The 17985-nt window shown below is 49.3% G+C and overlaps 1 protein-coding gene across 1 annotated transcript in view; it reads right to left on the bottom strand.

Moving 5' to 3' along the window:
- GABRA3 (gamma-aminobutyric acid type A receptor subunit alpha3) overlaps positions 1-16541 on the bottom strand; it is a 70687-nt gene extending 54146 nt beyond the window's left edge. The window contains exons 1-2 of the mRNA XM_032196420.1: positions 16433-16541; positions 4849-4958 (exon numbers count right to left, since the gene is read on the bottom strand). Coding sequence (XP_032052311.1) covers positions 4849-4958; positions 16433-16541 — 219 coding nt within the window. The remainder of the gene's footprint in view (positions 1-4848; positions 4959-16432) is intronic.
- Between the last annotated feature and the right edge of the window lie 1444 nt (positions 16542-17985).

Raw genomic sequence — 17985 nt, 5'->3', positions numbered from 1 at the left:
CCTCCCCAGCTGAATCAAATGCAGATTTTCTAAGGAGCCCTGCTAACATTTTGCAGCTGGGATTAAGCAACACTTGAAGTTTACAATTCAGTACACTCTGGATTTTGGCAGGTTTCTTTACAACCAGATACCTAAAGGCATTGTAAATATACCCACTCCTCTCCAGCACATGCTGTCTGTCCAATCTCCAGAGCACCACAGCGAAACAAGACTCCCAAGAAACAGCTTTCCTCCTGGCTGTGCAGTTTTGGAAAGAGGAACTGGAAAAGCTTCCCCAAAACATCCTTCAGCTCCTGTTCCTCCTGAGGTGGGTTTGGGAATCAAAAACACGCTGGTACCTTTTGGATCAGCAAGGTCCCCTAGTACTGATGTTAACATTGGGGCTCTCCTGACGTTGCATACCAGGTCTGATCCTTTCAGCAATCCTTACTGTAGGAGCCATTAAATATTCTGAAATGCCTTCCTAGGAAAGAGTGATTAACACAGGCTTAGTGCTGACAAGGAAAAGAAAGCTCTGGAGGTGGAGAAAGAGGTAAAGCTTAAAAAAAAAAAAAAAAAAAGAGTAGAGCTCAGAGAAGGAGAATGCAGGCAAAGGAAAGTAAATGAAGAAAAGGGTCCCAAAAACCCACATGGGTACATTTATGAGAGTCACATTAGTATCTCTCCCAAATTACTGCCTCCTTGAAACACGCGCAGCCAAGGGAGCAATTTGATTCACTTAGCAATAGTCTCATCATGCAGGTGGCACTTGTGAAGCAGCAGCCCAGAGGACACATCTGCCCCTGTTACACACCAGGAGGCAGCGTGCCTGCAGCATCACCGCTGGCGTGCCCACGTGCCGTGCCGTGCACCCATAGCGGTGGCATCAGCCAGAGGAGTGCTGAACGCTTACAGCTCCCCCCCAGCCCCCAGGACCTGCAGCTGCTCGGCATCTTTGCCAAATCAGGTATCTCAGGGGCATGTGAGCAGAGAAGGGCTGGTGCTGGGAAGCCAGCTGGGAAGCAGAGGCAGCCGCAGTTCAATGGCTCAGATACAAGCACAGGAGGAAGGGGGTGATCCAGCCCCAGTTGGTGCTGAACCATCCGCCCACCTGCACAACTGAGAATAGTGCTGTATGCGACCTCAGCACCTGCAGGTTTACCCCCAGATCAGGTGCACAAGCAGCTCCTCAGAGCTGCTCCCTCCCTCATTGCACCGCAGCCTTCACAGACCAGGTCCTGGGTATTCAGGAGAGGTCCTCTGACGTCCTTTATGGACTCCAGAAGCATCCAGCCTGCACAGGCTGTGCTGTCCCTGATCCTCTGCAGACACCCCAGCCTTGAGATCATCGCTGCCATGCCTCTTCCAGCACTGCTCTGGGTACAGCTCCGAGCCCTCCTGCAGCGATGGGCAGCCAGCAAGCACTCGGTGCAGCAGAAAAAATGCAGATGATGCACATGCTGCCCTGTGTCCCTGCTGGGGTGGGTTTGCTTCAGTTCTCAATCATTTCAGCTAAAAAGGAGGATTCCTTGGAATAAAACTCTCTCCTTTTTTGGGGTGCAGGGCTAGCAGTGAGCAGACATATTTTGTCTTGGAGCCTGGAAACAGTAGAATAACACTGTGGTGTTTCACAAGACCTTGGTCCCACAGGCTCTTCACATCCCTTTGTTGCGAGATGAGCTCGCTGGGATGCACACATGTGCTGCATGGTGCAGACACCAAGCCAGCCTGTACTGGAAGCAGTCCAGCCCCGCTAGCAGCGCGCTCTACCTGCACCAGCTAGTGCAGAGGAAGGCTTGGTTTGTCAGCCTGGACTCTGCTTCCATCCAACTTGGCTCTCAGTTCAGCTCTGTGCTAAATAGATATACCACCAGAAGACCAAAAGCTACCACAGCATTTATAAGAATGTGAGAACAAGAACAAGGCAGCGGTGCCCCTGCCTACCTGAATCAAACTTGCTGTTTGCCATCTTAGAGAGCCAGCGCTGGCACACAGCAGGCAGCTCATGGCAGAGGAACCAGGCTTTGACTCAAACGTGAAAATGCACCCGAGAGGTGCACATTGAGCAGTCCTATAAACACACACTGCACAAGCCATAAATCACTTTCCCATCAATCTGCCACACAAGGTACAAGGCACACGTGATGGTTACCAAACGCATTGTCTGCAGCTCTGCAGGAGACACCAGCTTAAGAGGACACAAATCCAGATGCACAAGGGAAGGAAATGTAAAGGTTCAAATCAACACAGAAATTTTGAAAGCAAGCCTTAAATTGGGACTCTCCTGCAGAAGGTTGGTGATGTTGAGCAAGCTCCATGCCCAACTCTCAGCCCAGCTTTAATTTTTTCAAAATGGGAAGCCTCTTGACAATTTCTCAAAACAAAACTAATCCCAGTATTGCAGCTCTCTGCTTGAAAACACATCCAGAGGGACTGTAGAGTGACTCACACCCACAACCGCTACAGGAAACCGCTTGCACTCACAAGTGTAACAAGCCAACACTGATTCACCCACATAATTACAGGCAGACACTGATTCACGGCTACTGCAACTGCAGACAGACTGACTCACAATCAGAGCAACTGCAGACAGACTCCAGCTCCCGAGCACTACTGGAAATACAACCACGCTGACAATATCCACAGTCAGCAATCGTGTTGTATGTACACAAACCCCTGGAGAACTAGCTCGCACCCTAACCAAAGCAAAGAGCTAGGCAAACCCTTTGCTTTTTGCTGGTGCTCTTGACCTTCACCCCACAGCCATCTCTCCTTCCCCAGTGGAAGGATATCTACGGCTCTGTCGTTCCTCTCTGACCTCCTGCTTGCCAAGCAATATTGTCAAAGGCTGGACCCAGGAGCAGAGCTGTGTGATGCACGCTCACACACAATGCATGCGTGCACAGTGCATACAGTGCGAGACATCAGTGTATGTCTACTTCCATACCATATGTGTGTGCTAACTGTGCTGACTTTGTGTTTCCATAATATAAGTAAAAGCAAGCCAAGTATAATACATTTAGCCCAGGGGTGAAGGAGATGGCAAAAGACTCACCACTGGGCAAAAGCTTGAAAGGCAGGATTATTTACTACACTCTCTGGCTGGGTATGCAATTATGTCAGCATTCAGCCTGGGTATTGTGCTACTTTTTGTAAACAGTTGGCAGGAATGCTCCTACTGAGATGAGGAGCTGGGCTTCTTCTCTAGTGTTGAGAGGGAGCAAAGTGAAGAGGACGAGGTCTACTTCAAGAAAAAGAAATGTAGGTGAAAGAATGGATTAAGCAGAAAAAGGCAAAGGGGAAGCTGACAGCGAAGTGGGACAGGTGGCAGTCTACAGACAAAGAAGAAAAGAGAGGAGAGGAGAGAACAGAAGGAGGAAAGCCGCGTGATGCAGACTGATAAAGCTCCAGAAGCGAGGAAAGGCAGCACCCTCCCAGTGCTGAGGAGGTCTCGCAGCGGTGCAGCAAATGCGTGTGTGCATACCCCTAACACAGAGCTCTGCTGTGAACTGGAAGGAGGTTCTAGGGAAAAGGTTGCAGCCCCCAGCCAAGCGTGTGCCATTGGCCCAGGTGCAGCCACAACTGCTCCAGCTGCTTGCATCTCTGGAAAAAAAGAGCAGGAGCAGAGCATTTGCGTTCCCTTGCTGCTGCACTTGTGTGCGCACGCGTTGCAGGGCACCCAGCCACCACAGACCCAGGCTGAAGGACAGGCAGACAAACTCCACCAGAAGAACAGCATCACCTCAAAACAGCCAGAGATCCTTTATCCGCCGGGGTAAAGAGAAAGTTAAGAAAGACTAGACAAAACAGATGACTTGCCTGAACCACACGCAGCATCTCCTAGTTGTAGGCTGGACCTGCCTCTCCACCTGTTATTTTTCTTCTTCACACCTCCCCCAAGGATCAAGAGGTGAGGGAACAAGCGTGCCCTGCTGCCACTGTCAGAACACCTCAGGTGGGCAGGGATGAGAGCTGCTCTCGCCAGTTGGCCCACGACAGTGGCAGTCTCACCAGAGGGTCCCGGATCCCTCGTTCTGCCCGAGGATGCTGTTGTGTATGCAGGCAGCCAGCGGATTCAGGAGAGAGACTATGGATGCAATTGGCCAGGGAAATGAACTATTTGCTCAATTATGCTTCCCTCATCCAGACTAGAATCATTCTGGCAGAAGGCAAAGCGAAGAACAATGGATAAACGTTGCAGTGGGGACTGTCTAATGCTTAATTGCATTACGCTACTCCCTTTAAATGATCCGTATCTCAGTCCCAGTAACTCGGGGGGGAGGGGGAAGGATCTGGAGCTCTTTTCCCTTTCCTCCCGTAGCAGCCTTAGAGACCGCAGCCCCACAAAACTCCTTTCGCCCTCCCACCTTCCCTCCCCACCCCAAGTCAGCATCAGTACCCATTAGGCCTGGCTGCAGGATTCAGGGGGAAATTTGACTTTGCTTTTACTACGCCGTCCTCCCCGATCAGCCCTTCCCCTACATCTGCCGTCCGGCTCTCCGAACCGAGCTCGACACCGTCCTTTTGCAGACATTCCCCCCGCTGCCTCTTGCCCCTCTCCCCGCTCCCCAGGCGGGTGCCGAGGCACGGCTCGCCCCGGACCACCACGCTCCGGACTTGCTGCGGGAGCAGAGCGGCTCCGACCCCCCAGCCACCCCCCCGAGCCCCCACCATCGCTCTCCCCCCACCCCTTAAACCGAAAACCGATGGGGAGGAGGGTGCAGCTCCGAGGGTCTCCCCCAGCTGGGGGGCTCCGCACCGCCCCCAGCATCCCGATGCCTGCCGGGGGGTTGCCACCCATCTCAAGGGGGGAGCCCCGGGATTTTTTTTTTGGGGGGGGGGGAGCCGCCGCGCCCCGCACGCACTCACCGCCGCCGCCGGCTGCCCCAGCGGGGGGGGGACGGAGCACGCCCGGCTCCGCACCGCTCCGCACCCCCGAGCCCCCCGGGCCGGGGCTGCCAGCCGCCGCCTGCGCGTTCCTCCGGCCGCGGCGAGGGAGGGAGAGACGGATGGAGGGAGGGAAGCAGCATCCCCCCGCCTTCCTCCTCCTCCTCCTCCTCCTCCTCCCCGCGCCCCGGAGGAGGGTTTAACCACCCGCTTTGTGCCGAGCTGCCCACCCCGCGGCGCGGGCGGCGGATTCCCCCACCCCAGCCCAACCCTGCCGCCCTCCCTGCCCCGAGCGGTGCCCCGGAGCTCTCCGCCGAAGCCCGGCACGGCCCCGGTCCCCGCCATCCTTTTTGCACCGGAGGATGAGCAGAGCACGGCTGGCTGCTCGCAGCGTCTACCTGTTGAAGGGTGGGAGCTCCCCAAGGCGCTGCTGCTCTGCGAGGAGGGGGCCGGCACCCTAAAAGGCACCGCACCCCAAAGGGCACCGCAACCCAAACCCTGCCAAAATGCCTCTTCGCTGCAAGGCCCGGCCAAAAGCCCCGGTCTGCCGGCGGGGCAGGGAAGTTTGGAGCACAAGTTGGGATTGCGGAGGTTTATATCGCAATAAAACAGCATGCGGAGGAAAACAAACGCAGAGGAAGGGAGGAGGAGGAGGAAGAGAGGTTAAAATGCTGCAAGGAGTAGGCAGAAAAAAAAAAAAAGAAAAAAAATAAAAAAAGAATAGGGTGGCAGTGCAAGAGTCCCCGAGGAGGCTCGGTACAAGACGCACTGGCCAGGGCTGGCTGGGCTCGGGAGGTTTTGTGGAGCCCCGCGACTGAAGCTGGGCAGACGAGAGCTGACAGTAAAGCGCACTCAAAATATATTGTCCCTGCAGAGCTCTCCTTGTGAAGCACTCTGCAGGACTCAGCCGCAGCTGTGCCTGGTACATAACCTCCACCCAGCGCGGAGGAGCTGGGATGAGATAAAGGTTCATAACTGCAAGCACCACTGACAACCTCAGAAATACCTCTAGCACTTATTTTTGAATATCAAAAGTAACGTGCAAACATCCTTCACAGCAAGAGCCCTGAAAGAGGGCACAAGAACAATTAAATCCAGTCTAGGAGTCAGTTCTCTGCATTTCTGTATCAGAAAGTGACCCAGCCCTTGCTACCCAGAAGTTAGACACAATCACTGTTTTACCCTGTTCCTAAAGACCATCCCGACTTTAGTAAGATAGCAGCATTTGTTCTTATGTGCTCCTGAGCAGCAGGAAGAAAACAGACTCTTTTAAAGCAAAGAGTCAGTTCCCTGTGATCTGAGCAGTTTTTGCTAGTCCGTATATGCCTGTACCTATCTATACACCTGTTAGCAGCAGTTCAAATGCCATCAGAGTTCAGCTTTCCTCTACTAGATAGGGGCCATAAGCAAGATTTGACAAGCCTCACGACACAGATCTGAAGACCAAAATCTTGACCAAGGACTTCAGGTTGCACCAGCACAGTGCCCCCACAATCAAGTGTGACACCTCTTGGACCAGAGGATGGAGAGCCCTTAGTGTTATTGCAACACTTGGATCTCTTACAGGGCCTTCCAGCTAACACAAGCCATAAGCAATCAAGTTTCTCCAGCCCTCAACACCACACCCAGCCCTAGCCAACAGAAGCAGACAATTTTGAAGCAAATAGGCCTCCAACTTATGTTCTGGTCTGATACGTATTTTGTCTGAGCTGCAGGGACCTTTGCCTTTGAGATCCCATGCAGACAGCTAACATTTCATTGTCCTTAGACTACTTCTGCATGAATGACAGCAACCAGTGCATGGTGCGGGGCTGTTCCCATTTTAAAAAATCTTTTTTCTGCATTGGAGTCCTCCTACAATTATCTAAAGCATCACTCCAGAGAAGAGTGAGCTATGCGTGCATGCCAGCAGAGGCGCTTTTGCTGTTCTCCACAATTGTGGCAAATCATAGGATCACAGGAAAATTCACATCGGAAGAGATCTCAAGAGATCATCCAGTCTAATCTGCTACTCAAAGCACACTCAGTGAAGGAAGAGCCCGGGGAGCAACACAAGCTGGCCATACTTATTCACACCAAGTTTCTGTTTACTTCAAGGCTTTTTCAAAGGCACATCTCCTTCTGTTCCCGATTTATAGGCTTGCAAACAAGCGTTGGCAAGGGAACAGGGAAAGCTCAGAGGAAGACCCAAGGCACAGCCATTCACTTAATAAAAAACCCCAAGGACCTGGTCAACCACCTTCCTACTGGCTCCATTGGAGAACAATTGGAGAACGCTGCTGAGATAACCATGCCCAGAAGTAGGACCATGCATAGGACCTGGCTAACTCAAGAACATTTATTGCCTAGGGGATCAGAGCAGAGGAGGCCCTAATACTCGCTCTCCCTCCTTTCCAAACTGACTCAGCTGCTGGCATGAGCTGCCTTGGGTAGGAGAACAGGCATGAAACAGAATCAGCGAGACAAGCATATCCGGAGACAAGTGACTCAGGATTTTAAATGGCTCATATTGAAGAACATTCCAAGATTTACAGGTTTAAGTAGTGCTAACAATAGTCACAGGCAATGGAAACCATGGTTCTCTTGAGGCCTGTTCATCCACAACCAACAGCAATACAGACTGCCCCAGGAACACCATAGCTCACACCACTCTGACATGCCTCCTCAGTTCACTCAGAGGTCTCCTCTGACACTGCCAGCAGCCTGAAATAGTCTTGGGCATGAGGCCCTTTAGTGAAAGTTGTTGCAGTTTTTTTTTTTTTCTATCAGTCCAAAATCAATTGAAGTCCCTCCCCTTGGAGCCATACCATGCAGCAAGTTCTCCTTGCGAAGGCAGAGAGAAGTGGCTGTGACTGGGTCAGGCAAAAGTACAAGCTGAAAAATTACAGGGATGTAGCCATACGAACAGTGAGCTGCTGCCAGCAGAGCAAGAGGTACCATACCTAAAAGCACCCTAAATTAGAAGGTCAGTGGATTGGCACACTGCAGCCCTCCCTACTCCCCCAGATGTGCTGGATTCAGGCCATATTGGCTCACACAAATCCTTGGCAGAGCAGGCACTTGTGCTCCACAGCAAGGCTTGCTTCTAGCCAGCCAAACAGCAACAATCAAAATCTCCACCAGCCAAATCCCAGCCATCACCCTTCCTGGGCAGGCTCCAGAGCTTTGTATGACCTGTGCCCCTTCTGGTTTGGCTGCAGCGATAAGGGCTGGCCAGTCCTTCCTGCCAGCTAGCCCTGCAGGGACATCACAGGAGGCCCTGGACAGGGAAGAAGTCATTAGTTAGCTTAGGAAGTCCAGCTACAGGAGACCTTTTCTGGGAGGCAGAGGGAAAGCAGCCTTATCAATAGCTGGCCTTAGCTAGCCAGAATTATCTTGATCTTCACCCTGTTTGGAAAATATGGAACTCTGACCTGAGAGCATCAGTCTCTGTGGGGAACATCCATTGATGTAAGAGTTATAAAAACATCCTGAGAAACCAGTAAGCAGTCATCTTTTAATGCATGCCTCAGTAATCAGTATTTGGTTTATTTATTTCCTTAAAATATTATACACACCCCCAAATCCTCCTTTACTTGTTGGAATGTCTACCTGAACTCTGGCACACTCCAGCAGGAGACTGCTTTGAGGCAAAACCCTTCTTAAAGTGATCAAGGTTAAACCTTAAGGCTGTCACCATATTGCTGAAGAGTAATCTCTCAAAATGGGAGTACAGCAGCCTGGGAATATCTTGCTAATAATTAGCTAAGCCTTTTCCTCCTGCCACCCTGCTCAACCAGCCAGAATAAAAGTGTGCTTAGTTTTAGGTCCATGCTACAGTGCCCTTGAACTGAATGGAGCTGCAGATTTAATAACCGCCAGCCCAGTGAAGCTGTTAGACTGGACAGGTCTTTCTCTAGGTGCAGAATTCGAGATGTCCTCAGCTCCTTGGAGGCAATCTTGTGCCATCCCCATTGACCCCAGCTCACACCCAGGCCCAGCACCCATGGGAGCAGTCACATTGCAGCAGCCAGGGCAGGTGGCTGATCCAGGGAATGGGTGATGTTCCCCAGTGCTGCGAGGCAGAAGCAGCAGTGTGTGATGGAGACATGGCCCAGTGACACACGGCTCCACACATAACCCCACACGTAACCCAACCCTAATCACAGCTATGAGTCCTGTGTGCCAGCCCTGCACCAGGCAGCCTCTATCAGCTGACATTCCCAGCCACCTTGAGGCCCCCTCGTGCTGTGGGGGAAGCACCCAGCCCTAGGCACTAAGGGAGCAGGCTGCTGATGCAGGCAGGAGGCCAGAACAGAGTGCCCGAGCTGCACATGGGGCCAGCTCCTCCACCGAAGGCTGCCGGCCCCACACACCCCTAAGGAGCACCATGTTGAAATCCCCCTCCCCAAAGGGCTGGAAGAGGGAGGATCTTCCTTCCTTCACCTCCTTCCCTCTCGAAGCACCCAGGGCCCTTTCAAAAACCCTCCTGGTGTCCTGCTATCCCAGTGCTCGCCTCCTTCCCCACCAAATCAGCTGCCCCTTCTCCCCACCCACCCGCTCGCCCGCTCCTTGCACCCGTAGCAGGGCCGCCATCGGAGCCAGCTGCTGCCTGGTGCTTTATTAGCTTGTCTCCATGGCAACTCGCCTACAGCTTAACTCCGAGAGACCCCTATCTCACCACAGCCATAAATCAGCCACCCGCCTGCAGCCTCGGTCGGGGACGGGGGTCACCGCTCACCCCGCACACTGCCCGGCCCCGCTGCTGCCCTCCCAGCCTCCCCGCTGGGGCTGCCCCACGCAGGCAGCGAGCACAGCAGAGCTGCTCTGCACCACGTTTGCAGCCCTCAGGCAGAGTCTAGCCGTGAGACAAAGCAGCACCAAGAAGATGGTGGCTTTGCCAGCTTGCAAGCAAATTGGAACCTCCCATGCAAACCAGCACTGATCTGGTACTCGTCCTCCTTTGGACAGGAGGAAGAGCCTTGGGTTAGGGCCAGGTGCAGTCATGCAGAACTGGGGTCCAGTTCCTACAGCATGCAGGAAGGCCATTCCCTAAGAAGCAAGCACAGCACTGGGCTGAGGCAGAAAGGCAGCATCTCCTTCTCTCAGCGTAAGAAAGTCTCCTACCTCTTCCACGCCAGCAAGGGCACAGAACTCCCCATATCCAGGATAAAGCCCCCAAAGGGGACAAAAAGCCACCTGAAATGCTATGCTCGCTCTGGTCTCCAGAAACAGAGCAAAAGCAGCCTATGCAAAGCGGAGGCTCCCCTTCAAAGCATGCTCTCATCAGCACTGCCCTTAGGGTACCACTTTTCCAGCAAACCCACTGCCTGACATCTTGTTTCTGCTGGGCAGTTAGGAGTTGGTGGCAGGCAGGAATTTGCTTGTCCCTGCCAGAAGCAGACTTTCCCACACACTTGTTCCCTGTGGCCCTAAGAAGGGATTGCAGGACACACTGATCTTTCCATCCTCTCTAGCAGAGAAAACACATCCCTGCTGCTGAAACTCTCCAACCCTAAATATCAGACCTTAGGAAAGGAGACAGCTATCTCTACACCCCACATAATATATTATGCAGTCTGTGACTTCACCCATACATCTCAAGCACCTGATGTTGGGAATAAATCTTGGAAATAAACACAAAGGTAGTTTCCACCACCAGGAGTTTAGTTTGCAGAAAACTGGCAAAGCAGACAAGAAAGGAAGCATCATCTGTAGATGTTGGTGCATTGCAGCACTGCTGGTGGGAAAAAGGAGGGCAATGGGCCAGGGCAGAGTTTTCTAGCAATTCACTTGAGATTGAAGATAATCCGTGACAAAATAGATAGGTTTAGCAAGAAGATGGTTGTTTGTCCCCTCACTTTTCCATAATCCCAAGGGATGCTTGAGGTACAACACAATGTTTGTACACAGCATCACAGTCCTTGCTCCTTTAGATAAGATCTGGGGTTTTACCCAAGCTCAGACATGCCTAGAAGTGGCCAGACATCCAAAGAGGCCGTTGGGATGGCCATATACCTTCAGTTTATACAGATGCTCAGCTCGTATATCCACCCAACAAATCAAAGACCCCAAAAAACTTCATAGCACTTTGTTGAACTCCATGTCTGTGTCCTAGCAGATGCTGACAGAACAAAAGAGCTAGACTCTTGTCTCTACGACAAAGTGTGCCCATCCATATCTCCAGAAGGCAGACCCAACTCCATGGAGAAGTACCAGAGCTCTTTTAGCAGGGCTAGCTCACCGTCTTGAATTTCAAGAACTATAAGCTGGCAGTGGAACAAATTCATAAAAACTAATGGGCCTGAAAGAGACTGTATTTGTCCTGCAGTCCCTTGGCAAGGGCAAAACTAAACCTGGAGAGAGACCTAGTCACAGACTTTCATCTCTCTTGCAGTTACAATAGCAGCATCAGTTCAAAAATCCCCCTGTGGAGTCATGAGGTTTTAGATGCTTCAGCATTTCTATTTCTAACACCACACATGCTTGTGAAATCCAAATTACTTAAGCATTTTAGGTACCTAAATACTCATCTAAATCATCTCTATGGGAAGGCTAGATTTAGGGAGGGGCTGGCTTTTTTGTTTTTCTCATCTGGATCCTTCTGGATTCCTGTTTCTCTCTGCACCTACAAAACTGAACTCATTTTTTGTTTCAAAAAACTTGGAGACTGGTATGAAGACAAAACCTGGAGCTCGAAGCAGGGCCAAACAACAGAAGATTCACACCAAATTGCAGGAGTTGATAGCATCAGCTAAGGTCTTTGGAAAATGCCCTATGTTTGTATTACATAGAATATTATTCCAGGTCTCCCCTTCCCTTCATAGGTACCTTCCTCAGCCTTGTATATCAGCTTGAGCCTCTCCTTTGAAGGAAATCCTGATCTCATTACAGCTTGATAGAAATAAGCTATTTCACAGCTGGACACCAAACAGCAAAGCTCCTGGCTGAAAGACACGGCTGGGCTTTGGGTGCAAAGGCCATTACATCAATAAATTCCGAGGGAAGTATGAACTCTGTGTACACCAGAACTTACTGCATTTGGAGACTGGCTGTACTTTCATTGAAACAGCAATTTTAGGATCCTCTCCATCAAGCAAGATAGTTAGCCACACGATATGGTTGTAGATAAAGCCTGTCAGCAGGAGAGCAGAAGTTTCCTAAAGACATCAGCTGAATCTGCTATTTTAACAAGGGCTCTAAATGTCACCACATTGCTTGTGCTATGGTCCCTGAAAGGATTAATATCTTGCCATGTTTGGTAAACTTTACAAGGACTGCAGGAAGCCGAGGGACGGGAGACCGCCTAGCACCGAGTGGATCTCATCAGTGCTAATTAGCTGAAACAAAACAGCAGAGACCCAGGTAATAAGAGCTCTTCACGATATTAAGGTGAGTGGTGGCTGCAGGAGACAGGACATTCCAATCTCTGCCTCCTGGAGGCAGCCACATGGGAAGCCAATGTTGAGCCAGAAGCTCAGCACTTAGTGAAAGAAAGAACTGCTCAGAAAGGCTTGCATGGTAGCCTTCTCCTGGCATAGGATGAAGAAACCAAAAAAGGGACAGTCAAAGCATGCTCAAGGGCTGTCTCCCTGTCACTCACACAGCTTCTCACGCATACACTATCTGCACTGCTGCTGCCAGGGGTGGAAGCATGCAGAAGCACTGGCTTGGCCACCAGTTCAAGTCTCCTCTGTCCATAACTACATCACCACTGACAGTGAACATTCACTCTCAGAAATACCTTCATGTATATACATGATAGAAACCACTGCACCAGTTGCCCAAAAGAACTGGGGCAACACCAAGGCTTAGATAAGCCTGATGGGCTGCAAGAACAGGGTTCTGTCAATCAGAGCCCTCTGGGACCCCTTCACCCTGACCCCCTGCCAGTCTGCCATGCCAGCAGACAGCATCAGGCTGCAGGTCCCAGGGCAGGCAGCTGGGACTCCTCCTGGCACAGTGCTTCAGAGTATCCAGCTGCCTGTGGCTCTCCCAAACGTACCACCAACAGGCAGTGCTCTCCCACGGCCTGTCTCCTTCAGGTTTTTTAGTGTGAACAGATCAGAGACAAGCAGCAAAAGGAGTCGTGCATTTGATGACCGGAAGACACGGCAGAGCAAAGCAGCTATGCACAGGAGGAAGAGCCACAGGGCACTGAGGCAGGCAGATGTTGTGCTGCTGCTATCAGCTGTCTGGCAGTGGGATGCAGAGCCTCTGGAAATGCCTGTCAGCCTGAGCCGAATAGGAACACATGGACCCAGGGATTCAAAGGACACTCAATATGAGAAAAGGGATGCTCTAACTGCCCCAAAGCAGTGGTACTGAGATGAGGTTGCATGAGCCTACAGAGGGAAGCCCTGAGGTTGGTGGGACTGCAGTGTGGGTCACTGCTTCCACTCAGCCCCACACCTCACCCTTCAATTCCAGGAAATTTGAAAGAGCAAGTTTTAAGTCTTCTCCCTCCTACAACAGCTGGAAACAGAACTAAATGGTCCTATATTAGCTTGGTCAAACACCTAGCAAGGATCTAGGGTAGTCATTTCCTTCATACGCCCCCTAGTCCCAGGTCCTTGGCTATTAAGGGGACTAAATAGCATTAAGATGACTTCAAAAAAAAAAAAGCTGATAGCTTGAGCGAGAATCCTGGCTCTGAGCTGTCCCCAGTTCTGATACACTTCATCTACAGTGCTGACTTGGATCCCAGCTGTTAGGAGCCAGCTGCAGCATCTGAGCACCAAATTTCTCAGGATTTACCAGAGCAAGCTTTATTTTGTTTCAACTGATTGCATAGAATGGGAAAGGATAACAGAATTAGCAGGATCCATTCTGCTTTTCCCAACCTGCCCCCATTAAGGATGAAAGCTCCTCTTGTCTGGGAGCCACTGCACACAACACCCTCTTGATTTGTAATTAGTGGAATAGGAATGCTCAGTCAGCTGGGAAATCTGCCTGAGTAAATGACATCCTCAAGTGTTTTCTAATCCAAGGCATGCAGCCTCTCACTTTGCTGCTAATGGGCTGCAGTGGGGAGTACCAAAATTTCTGCTGTGGACCCACAGGCATCCAGGAACACCTCTTTAGCTAATTCTCTCCAGGATTCATGCCAGCAGCCCCAGTCTGTCACCTGGGAGAACCTGCTAGGTCCTGCCAAGAGATCGTGTCAGTAATTAAACCACCTCAGTCTCAGCTCTTACTACCCCAAGGCATCATGAGCGTACACAGTTTAAAGAAAAATCTTTGTCAAGGAATATGGGAGCTACAGAAAACCTGGGGGCAGGTTCAAGGATGGCCTGTAGTGCTATTAGCATGGACAGGACTTTAGATTTGGAAGAACAGAGGTTATGAATCAAGACAGAAGCTGTACAGCACCTGGAAAAATCACACACCAGAATATTAACTAAAATAACCTTCTGCCTCATCTCTTTTAAATTCAGATGCACAGGGGAATCCATCAAGGTAATTTATGGTGTGTAGCTGCTGATATGCCAATCAAAGGAAGCCCAGAGTAACAAGTGTGCTAAGAGACCTCATTGATCGTTATCTCCACAAACACAGGCTTAATTCCCTCAATCCTAGTTAATCAGGCTACTTTGTTACATTTCTTGTACAAATGGGTAAGCGATCAGTGGGAAGCATTAGACATTAGATACACAGCCCCCAGATAACTTCAGTCGTCTGGAGGCAGGATGTGGAGGTGGTGTTTAGGAGGAAGCCTGAAAGGTCTCCACCCAAAGGTTTTCAATAGGACGTCCTTTCATAAGCAGAAATTTCTTCACATATGAAACGCCAAGATTTTGATGAAAACCTAATAATTTGCAGATGTGGAGATTATTAGAAAGGCAGGAAAGAAAGCTTCGCTAAATTCTAAGAGCCCACAATCAACTTACATAGAAGGAGCAGGTTCACATTTTTCCAGAAGCCCAACAGATCTTGCTCAGTGGATTGCAGATCTGAAGATGCCAGAAGCTGCAGTGGGAACAGTAATCACTACAGCAGCTTTTCTCCACCTGCTGTTTAGCAGTACAAGCAAAGGCCTCCTTGTCTAGGTCCAATATCTTTTTGTTCTCTACTTGAAAAGAAAGCAATTCTGACCAAATTGGTAGGGACTTCCTCACAAGGAAAGATGAGCTATTGCATCACTATAAGCTGTAACGTAACAGCACACTGAGAACTGGGAAATACTGAGAGGAAGTAATGCACAGATCATGACTAGATCTAGCCTTATGAAATATCATAATTACTGATCTGGAAGAGGAAATTAGCAGCACATTAAATCTGATGAGGATCTGAAAGGAGTTGCCCGTAACAGACTAGGAAAGGCTTCAAGAAAAAAATAATCAGGTGACAAGAAATTAGAACAACCCATCAGCAAAGGAAAAGACACTTAGGGGAGGCTGGAGAGGAGGCAGGTTCAACCTGACTTCACTCTAATAGTCTCCAGAAGCCCCTTGCTCATCTTCACCTTCTTCCCAAAGCCTAAGCAGCTCCCTGTCAGAAAGAGCTTGCACACACCCCTGTAGTAACATAGGCCTCCCAAGATAGTGTGTTTTTTTAGCATCAGCACGATCAGGAGGGAATGATGGAAGCGCTGTCCAAAATAAGATGGGAAACCGCTGTCCACTTTGACTAAATTGCCCTTTTAGAAAGCCGTGAAAGTTAATGCCACCTTCCTACCTTCTTTTGCATTCCTCTCCCACTTCTTGCTCATATGCATGCTCCATAGCTCTGATGCTGAGCCAGCCCAACCATCTATCCACAGGAAAAGTAATCCCATGGTATTGAAGTCCATATCTGTCTTGCACATCCTTATTGGTGATGGAGCATTGGCCAATATCTGTATTAGCAGAAGTGAAAAGGTGAAGGACAAACACTTCCCATGTTGCTGCAAAGAACTGGACTCCACTCATCCCCCAAGCAACATTCCTGAGTCCCCTATAAAAAACAAAGGCTTAAGCACATCCTGAACATGCCTAATTTCAGATTAAAGGGAACAAGAGGGAGGTCAAGCAGGCCAACAGCTCTACCCATGAAGTCAGGGATGGGGAGCTAGGAACAACTGTGACAAGAATACATAGAAAAAAATGCTTGGCAGAAGACATAAGACCCTAGTCTGTAAAAAGCAGCCAGGGCATGAAGGGAAGAGATCAGATTCCATGAACTGCTGTGGCCACAAGTGCCTGATGCCAACAGTCTGTGAAGTCTCTCCAGAAACAATACCCACAAAGGTGCAGAGTCAAGCACTCAATCAGCAGTGCCAGAATTCAGAGCAGCCCTGCTGCCCTCATACAGACATAATTAAACTGTCCATAATTTGCTGCTCTTATGTAATCCTATTTACTTCACTACTGGACCTCCAGCTCTTTCAGCCAGATGCATCTATCCCAGACTGAATTAGCACAATGAAGTACAGCAGTTCCTGTTTACACGGAACTGTTATTTAATACAGATAATGAGGTATAAATAGCAGATAGCCATAAAGCTGCAGAAAAGATAGTAGATGTTCATCTAGTGAAGGGACATTAGAGGAACAGGTTCTGCCTTTGCCCATTGTAGATTACTAGGGGAGCCACTCAAATACAGTTACCGTGCTCTTTGGTCTCCAGAGGCATAAGATCTCCTGGGTCTGCCTTACAGTCACTACCGTAAGTCAGGAGAAGCTTCACTGCAGAGAACCTTAAGTATTCCAAAGTCATGACCCTACGTATCTTCTGTTTGACAGCCAAAAGCATTCACTTTTTTTTTTTTTTTTTTTTGCTCTAAGTTTTGCATGTCAGTTTTCAAATGTAAAAAAAATAACCTGACTTCTAGTTGTAGCAGTGTGAAATTAAGTTCAGTACCATGTGTGATGCAACAGGGATGAGTACTACTGCTCAGCACTTGAACAGGCAAAGAAGCAGATCTTATAACAGGGGAAAGAAGAGACTTAACCACACTGAGCACAAGTACTGGGAATCCTTAGCGAGGCAGAGGTGCTTCAGAGAAAACCTATGGGGAGGTCAGGTAATTGGCCTATATTGATATATATGCACACCGTAGGGTGGGGGTAAGGTAAAAAGAAAGTTGTTTCAACTCCCAAACATTAGGACTCACTCCCTGAACTTCTCAGTAACATCAGCATGCAAAGTATAAAAGGGTTGCTAAAAAGAAGGTTAAAAATGAAGTTAAGAAAAAGGAAAAGTTGGGCCAGAAAGACTATTTCCTATATTCAGGTGCTCCTAATCCCTTGTAAGGACATTGAGAAAGGATTGGAAGGGCGAGACACTCTGCAAAGGAGCAATGTAGCTGAGGAGTCACTGCCAGGAACCAAACAGACTTCACTGCACATCAGCTGCAATGGGCTTCAGCACTGCCCTGCTAGCAAGAACCAGAGTTAAAAGGATGTGTTGCTGGCAGCTTCTTCACACTACGCTAGATTCTGTGGGATCTTCTATCCTTTTAAAAAACTGACATCTCAGTGGCTTTAGAAATATAAAATGAAAGTTTCCAAAAAAACATTTTTGTTTAATGCCTTACATTTCTAGTTTAAGCTGTCTCCCAGAGCTACAACAGCAGTAAAACATTTTTCAGAGGAAACAATTTTCTTCCTTTTCATCATTCTGTCTCCACCTGAGCCACAAGGAAGTCAGAATATTTTCTGAGTAACTACTGCCTTAGCCCCTTTCCCCACTCTCACTTTACCAAAAGTAATGTGGTGTTTCCCATCACTGAGAAAGTTGAAAGGCCTGATCAGACCGCCAATGAGAATAAATAAATAAATCAGAATAAAAAAAGTTTTATCAGGTGAAAAGAGATGAGAAAATTCAAAGAAAGCAACCTATTTCTCATCAAGAAGCCACTCACTTAAAACATCTTCAGCTCTTTATCTAAGGCATTCTCCTAAAGAAGAGGGTTTAGTACTTGCTGCTAAAAATACTTTTAACCTGGGCCAATATCAATTAAATCTGTAAAACCTTGTAAAATGAAGCCTTATGATGTACAGAGACAGTAAATCTGTCTTCACCACCTCACAGGAACTCAGAGCCCCAGGAACCAGGCAGTACTACACACTGACGGCTACACTGCAAAGAACAGCTCCAGCCCTTGTCCTGGCCAGGAGGACAGGGCTAAAGAGCAACACCAACTGCACAAGGTGTTTCA

This window comes from Aythya fuligula, chromosome 13, assembly GCF_009819795.1.
Source record: "Aythya fuligula isolate bAytFul2 chromosome 13, bAytFul2.pri, whole genome shotgun sequence".
Classification (NCBI taxonomy): Eukaryota; Metazoa; Chordata; class Aves; order Anseriformes; family Anatidae; genus Aythya; species Aythya fuligula.
The sequence above is the reverse complement of the archived record's forward strand: the minus strand, read 5'-3'. Positions and strand labels throughout refer to the sequence as shown.